Raw genomic sequence first — 7,337 nt, 5'->3', positions numbered from 1 at the left:
TTTCTCATCATAGATATGTATTCCTGTTTCGTTCTGAAGAAACTTGCTAAGGATTACCAATAAACTGATATTGTTCTTTATTCTTAAAAAGGTCTTTATCAAAGATTCTTATCATGAGGCCGTTGGTTACTATCACTAAGAAAAAACATAAAAACAACCCTTTAAAAATGTTTAATATAACATGTGAAACAAATATATGTGAAAGCATAGATTCTAATTCTAGCAGTAGTGCTTCGTGACTAGATAAAGTAGAAGAGTATGTAATCTTAAATCTCACATACTAAAGAACATTAGCAGCAGCACCTGGTAAGCCATCACCAATTAGTGACTAGTGTTGCTGATTATATAAAAAATAAGATACTAATTAGGCTGTAGAAAACAATAACTATTACACCTTGGTATTTATAGAAACACAAATCTACAGGCATATATTCTCAACTTACAAAGAATATGCATAGTTATCACAAGTAATCGAACTTCTAAGTTCCAAGATAACTGAAAGCTAACCTTAAGGATTTCAGGAAGACTGGATTCATTTGATTTGACGACCAATCGCGAGAGAAACTCTTGTCCTTTTTTAAACCACGTGAAAACAATTAATCTCCAAACTATAAGGACTTAGATAAATCCCTTGTCAAAATAACAATTTGGTCCATGAACCCAAAAAAGGGAAGGCAGCAATAAGCATCCTCAAGAGCAATGGCTTCTCCTTAGCTCACATCCTCGTTTGACGGATAGTCATTTCTAATCTCCTTTAGCGTGTCTAGATCATCCCATCCATGCTGTTAGAACCAACATCTCCTACCATCCATGACTTAACAGCTTGTATCATCCCTTTTGCACACCACTCCTCATGTTTTCTCCTTTCTTAGTTTTCCTTGTTCTTGAACTACCTACACTCCCAGATCTTGAAAATGTATCTCTTCTGCTTCTTTTCATAGGGCCTACTAAAGCTTGGCCTGCTCCAGACCTTACTAACCACAATGAGAGACAACAGAGACTGTACTAAAGGAACCGCTGAACCCGCGTTTGAATCTGTTCCAAGAAGTAAAGACATGCCAATGGGTGCAAGCATCCAACTCAAAGTCCTAAATACCTGCAATTACAAACAAACAAACAAACAAAAACCCAATATTGGCTAAACAGAGCTAACACCTAAACAACAACATTATGAATTTTAAAGTGAGAAATTTTTTACTGATTAAATTCTGAAATTTCCCAGGAGAAGAAGCAAATACCTCAAAAACCATAGTCCAGTCCTCTTCTTCTTCGTTCATCCAATCATAATCGTCATCATAATTATCCAACCACCACGGCTTCTTCTTCTTAGGGTTTCCGAACTCGAATCGAGCAAACCCTTCGTCGCGGCAATCAAAGGATCCGCGGCTCACGATACTTGGGCAGAGATCAAAATCGCAGTTCATGGAACAGAATCTGCCTCTGACGACGCAAGAAGAAAGCTGAAGATACGGCAGATTCGCCATATTATTTTACCGTTTACATATTTAGAAGAGCAAAAACTTGAAAACGAAAGGAAAAATCAAAATTGGGCAAGTGACTTGTGACACAAGATAAAGGATAATAAGAATTTAAGAAAGATCGGATTTCGTAAGCCCACACCTTTAGAGGCTTTCATTAGTTTGGTGTATATATATACAGCAAACCTAAGAAAAACCGATAGCGTTTGTGGTTTCCCTAGTTTAGTAGAGAGGATGCCGCCGAACTTTAAGGCGGCGCCTGAATACGCGACAGCTAAAATAGCGGTGTGGTGGGACATGAAGGACTGTCCGATTCCCGTAGGATATGATGTTCGTCGGGTCCGTCCGAGTATAGAAGGGGCGTTCAAGAATCTAGGCTACTATGGTCCTGTCTTCATCACTGCCTATGGCGACCAAACAAAAACCCCTGATCATGTCCTGCGAGGGCTCTCTTCCACTGGAGTCGCTGTTGCACATGCCAGTTCCGGTTAGTCCATATATATATTACTTTTTTTATCGATCTGTGGAATTATATGTAGGGTTTAAATATTTTTCAATTAGTGAAATGGGTTTCCTTTAAAATCTAGTACTGAAACAGAAAGGACATGCGCACTCATGTATTCGGATATGGTGGAATGGCGAGGTCACAATCCTCCTCCGGCTACAATAATGTTCATATCCGATCAGGTATACGATCGGGTGGAGGATGATGGCGTCTCTTTAGATCTGGCCCGGCTACAACAAGAGACGCTATACAACATCTTTCTGACTTATTCGGTTCGTACTAGAATATCAGTGCAATCAGTGCTGCGATTTTCTGAAGAGTGGGGCTGGGATGAATTACTAGGGTCGACCGCCATGTTTAATAAACATGAAGAAGAAGAAGAAGAAGAAGAAATTATGATCTCTGCTGCCATGTTCTATTGTAAATCGTGCAATTTCGATAGCCAAAGCCTGAGGAAATTCAGAAACCATCTCTCGAGTAGAAAGCATGTTGAATCGTGCACATCCAATACCCAAAGCCTGAGGAAATTCAGAAACCATGCATCGCAAGTAAGCATCCTCTCTCTCCCTCCACATTAATTGTTTGTTTCATTCATGCTCTAATTAATTATTATTTGAGCAGCAACTAACACCTTAGTTTATGGCAGGAGGTTGAAAACCCTACCAAACGAGAACTTACCTTTGTAACATCTGATTGGGGAAGGAACTACCCGGCCAAGCCTGAATACGCCACAGCTAAAATAGTGGTGTGGTGGGACATGGTGGACTGTCCCATTCCGGAGGGTTTTGATGCTACTCGGGTCCGTCCTAGTTTAGAAGAGGCGTTCAAGAACCTAGGCTACTCTGGTCCTGTTTCCATCACTGCCTATGGCGACCTATCACAAATCCCTTATCATCTCCTGCGAAGTCTCTCTTCCACTGGAGTCTCTCTTGCACATGCCATTGACAGTTAGTCCATTTGTTATTCATCTCTCGTAGCTCGACTTTATATATATATCAATAGTGCAATGCTTTCCTTTTATTGAAACAGAACTCAGATGTAAGAAAATGTTGTCCGATTTCTTGAAATGGCGAGACCTTAATCCTCCTCCAGCTACATTGATGATCATATCCAATAATCTGGAATACTTCTCAAAATTTGTTGCCTTGAATCAACAAATTAGCAAATACAACATGTTCCTGGCTTATTCATATAGGCCTTACAAAATGTTAGCCCTGGTCACCTCTGCCGAGTGGCTCTGGGAAAGCTTACTGGCAGGGGTTTATTTGTTCTCCTCTCATCATCTACTACGTAGTACTGTTGAAATCTAATTACGCTGTTTCTGAAGCTGTTTTTTTCTTTTTTTTTCCACAGTTTCTGAGACAAGAAGACACGTTCTTCAGAGGTGCACTAGTCAAAGGGGTGAATCTACCGGAATGTTTGATTGCAAAATGTGCCGTTGTGATTGCAAAAGCTTTGATGATTTCATGACGCATCTCTCAACTAATGAACATGCATGGGAAGTAAGCGTTCTCTCTCAATACATTGTTTCATTTTTCTAAGCAACAATCTGTTTTAACTTTTTCCACTCCTTGTCAAGCAGGAGTCTTGTATTCATGAGCGTATTCGATCCAGTCTACGCATGTACCGCCTAGACCGCCGCCTAGCGAGAATGTACCGAAAGTACCGCCTAGAGCAGGCAAGAGAAAAGGTTGAGATAGAAAGCATGAAATTGGTTTTCCACACTTGCTGGTTTCCACAGTTTTATGTTTTCACGTTTCCAAAATACTCTTTTGTTTCTTGTAGGTAGAAGATTTTCCAAAGAGCAAACGTTTGAGGAAAGCATTCCGGACTGGTTTTCGTCCTTTTCATAATCATTTACGTCTTACTAGGAGCTCGACGTCTTACTAATCTTATACCTGAAACTTGGTTGTTTCATACCCGCATCTGGCAGAAACGAGTGTCTACCCAACGGCGACATGATCAGCCGGCAGCTTCGAGAGGGCGATAATGAATTCGGGTTGAGTTTTCTATTGTCCTCGAAGCTCTTATTTTTCGTTTCTGTCTTTGTTTCAAGATACTCTCGTTTGGACTGTTTATTTGTCGTTTCGCTATGTTTGTTTGAAACTGTAGTAGTTTATTTACTTTTAATTAAGTTAAATCATATTATTTAGTATTTACTAATAATGCCTTCAAGATCAAATTTCTGCCTCATCATTGAACTCCAAGTCCAAGGAGATATATACATTATGATTTCAAATTTATTAGTTGCATTTTATTATTCGTTTTTGCTCTGTTTTACATTACGTTTGAGTCTCAATCAACGGACAGATTCGATACGCGCATATATATATACAGTATTCGTAAATTAATACGAGCTTAATTATGTGATTAATTTATAACATCTATAACCAGAAATAAAAGGAGACTCCACGTCCATAGTCCATGCATGAATTCGTATGATATTTTCAATATGCGTTTGTTTTAATAATGTTAAAATGTTACATTTGATTTGATACTTTTTTGTTTTTTTTATTAAATGTTGAATTCGTTAATAAGTGGACAGAAATTTCACCGTAGCTTTTAGTTTTGATGATAAAACTCATACATATTATTTTAGAATTATGCACATTAGGGCATATTTATCGGTGGGTTTGAGTAAGGGGAGTTCATAAATTTTTTTATGAATTAATTGTGTACTGTTTGGAATATAAGAACTCATGATCTCTTAGATAAAATTTTTTCATTTATTGGTAGGTTTTTATTTTGAGTCTCTTATTTTTGAAAATATTGTTTTTTAAAATTTAAAAATTTTAAAGAAAATAGAAGTGGTATAAGTGTGTAAACATTTAAGATTTTCTAAAATTAGAAAATATTCCATTTTAATTAATTTTCAAACATACAAAACATAATAAAAACATTAATACATATTACAACAGAAGTGCAATTTATAAATGGAGAGAAAGATTAATTTTAATACTGATTTGCTCCAAATATTCTCCACCAAATCTGCAAGAGTTTAATTTGCTTTAGATAGTGGCAAAATCAAAAATATTTGGGATCTTGTTTTGGTAAATAAATAGGCGTTGACAAATAAACCAGCTTGTTTGAATCTGTGTAAAGAGGATCAAGTGTGTTTGTTGAACAATAGAATTCACTAACAAATTTGCTTCTTTGAATCTTGTATGTAACCTAAAGCCATTGTATTGCATTTGGATCGCACTGAATGCAAATGTTTTCATTTGTGAGGCTTTTTATGTTTTTGGTTAAGGGCTAAATAGATTCAAGAGTCAGTCAAAATGCTTACATAAAGAGAGAGAGAGAGAGAGAGGAAGCAAATAAACCAGCTTCGTTAGAATCTGTGAGGACTGCTCTGTTGAAGGTCAATGACCCGAATGTAAGTCGCGGGTGTTGTAGTACAAGTTTCCTTGTTGATCAGGCACCAAAACCTTGGCCTTGAAATCGTCCTGTCTTCTCTTGAAATCTTTGGGGATCCAATACGCAAGCATCAAGTAGTCTTTCTCGGCGCCATGAAACCAGAATCCCTCCTACACATAATAAAAATAGACAACCAGTCAGTGTGTCATGAAGAATCTCCAAAACAATATAACAAATCTGGTTGAAGTAACAAACAAACCTTAACAGTAGGGGCACCACCGCCTCCTCCTCCAGCGGATGGAGCAGAAGCCATAGCAACACCACGACCACCAGACGGCACTGAAGCAAGCTTCTCCCTTTCAGCAGCAATTAGCTCAGTTAAGTCTTTTCCTTTCACTTCCTTCAACAAAAGCTCAATCTGAGAGTCCTCTGTATCAACACTAACTGCAAAAAATCAAACACAACAACAAAACCACATTCAATCAATCAATTAAAACCATCCCCAATTATAATCATCCCTAAACCACATTCAATCAATCAATTAAAACCATCCCCAATTATAATCATCCCTAAACCACATTCAATCAATCAATTAAAACCATCCCCAATTATAATCATCCCTAAACCACATTCAATCAATCAATTAAAACCATCCCCAATTATAATCATCCCTAAACCACATTCAATCAATCAATTAAAACCATCCCCAATTATAATCATCCCTAAACCACATTCAATCAATCAATTAAAACCATCCCCAATTATAATCATCCCTAAACCACATTCAATCAATCAATTAAAACCACCCCCAATTATAATCATCCCTAACTAAATCCCTCTCTGATCCTTTAAAAGCATACATGAACTAACTAAACCACACAACAACAAATGCCTCTTATTCAATTACCTTGCAAGTTTTCACTTAAACAACTTCCACATTTGTAGCAAACATATGCGATTGGTAGTTAAACCAACAACTCTCATTAACTAGAGTAACCATGTATAAACTCGAATTGTCCTCCTACAATTAAAAAAAAATAATAATTGAATGCTTAAAAATTTGAAGTGACTACAAAAGAAACGAACCTGATCCAAGAATATCCTTGATATCGGAACTGGTTGGGGAAGCTTTCCCACTCAAAACGGCGAGCAAAACTCCGATTGATTAGACTCCGAATTCAATCTCGTCCAAGTTCAATCTCCTTCAGAATCCTCCGATTCCATCTCCAACGATTCCGACTGATTCAATCTCCTCGGATTGAGAGGTTCGCGACAGAGAGCGAGAGAGAGAGGAAGAAAAAGAACACGATCAGGCCAAAAAAAAATTTTGTTCTCAATCTTCACCTTCTCTATTTTACTTTCGTCCAACCAAACATCAACACGTGGCGTCTCTTACACCCGAAGAGAGTCTACTATATAAGAGGATCTCTTCAGTTTTTTTATTTCTTTATGATTTATTTTTTCTCCAAAAAATACTTAAAACCCCACTAACAACCCCTAATATACCACCGATAAACAAGCTCTCATAAGCATAACAAATGAAGTAAAACATAACTGTCGTTTATTCGTCTTATCTACGGCAAAAGACAGAAACAAAAAAAAAACATAATAAGAGATAACGTTAGAGATTTTGAGAAACAAAAATTGCTAGACCCAAAATTATGGCTATGATAAACATCTAGATTCTAGAATGGTAGTTTTCATAATTATGGTTTATTGGATTGGGTTTATACAGTTTACACACCATAGTGGCTTGCAGCTTGCTAATGAAAAACCAATGGAAAAAAACCACTCTAGTAAAATGCCGATATTATCCACGTTGGTCTGTTCCTGAACTAAGGGTGGATGTGTCATTTAACAAACAGCTGATCACGCACATTTCACTTGTCTTCTTTATTAATTTTTTTTCTTTTTTTTTCCTAAAGCTTTTTCTAAATACATCAGGTGTGTTGTGTGTGTTCGTTTTTTTTACACAAACCAAAAAAAAAAAAAAAAAA

At 37.1% G+C, this 7,337-nt stretch overlaps 2 protein-coding genes and 1 pseudogene across 2 annotated transcripts in view; 2 read left to right on the top strand and 1 right to left on the bottom strand.

The window, feature by feature from the left end:
- On the bottom strand, positions 635-1,484 carry LOC104779489 (annotated as a pseudogene).
- Positions 1,713-3,873, top strand: LOC104783396. The gene is made up of 7 exons (XM_010508554.1): positions 1,713-1,965; positions 2,077-2,471; positions 2,630-2,930; positions 3,013-3,242; positions 3,337-3,423; positions 3,566-3,661; positions 3,769-3,873. Exons 1-7 carry the CDS (start codon positions 1,713-1,715, stop codon positions 3,871-3,873), a joined length of 1,467 nt encoding a protein of 488 aa, XP_010506856.1.
- Positions 7,142-7,337, top strand: part of LOC104783439 (protein VAC14 homolog) — a 5,787-nt gene continuing 5,591 nt past the window's right edge. The window contains exon 1 of the mRNA XM_010508595.1: positions 7,142-7,162. Coding sequence (XP_010506897.1) covers positions 7,142-7,162 — 21 coding nt within the window. The remainder of the gene's footprint in view (positions 7,163-7,337) is intronic.

The sequence above is a fragment of the Camelina sativa genome, chromosome 4 (genome assembly GCF_000633955.1).
Source record: "Camelina sativa cultivar DH55 chromosome 4, Cs, whole genome shotgun sequence".
NCBI classification, from domain to species: domain Eukaryota; kingdom Viridiplantae; phylum Streptophyta; class Magnoliopsida; order Brassicales; family Brassicaceae; genus Camelina; species Camelina sativa.
Note: the sequence above shows the minus strand (reverse complement) of the source record. Positions and strands in the feature narration are given on the sequence as shown.

What these genes read in the sequence shown, in the direction of transcription:
- LOC104783396 (XM_010508554.1), top strand. Translation starts at nt 1,713, where the DNA reads ATGCCGCCGAACTTTAAGGCGGCGCCTGAATACGCGACAGCTAAAATA. An exon ending in ATCTCTCGAGTAGAAAGCAT is followed by an intron (nt 2,472 to 2,629) that starts GTTGAATCGTGC and finishes AGTTTATGGCAG; the next exon opens with GAGGTTGAAAACCCTACCAA. An exon ending in GGGAAAGCTTACTGGCAGGG is followed by an intron (nt 3,243 to 3,336) that starts GTTTATTTGTTC and finishes TTTTTTCCACAG; the next exon opens with TTTCTGAGACAAGAAGACAC.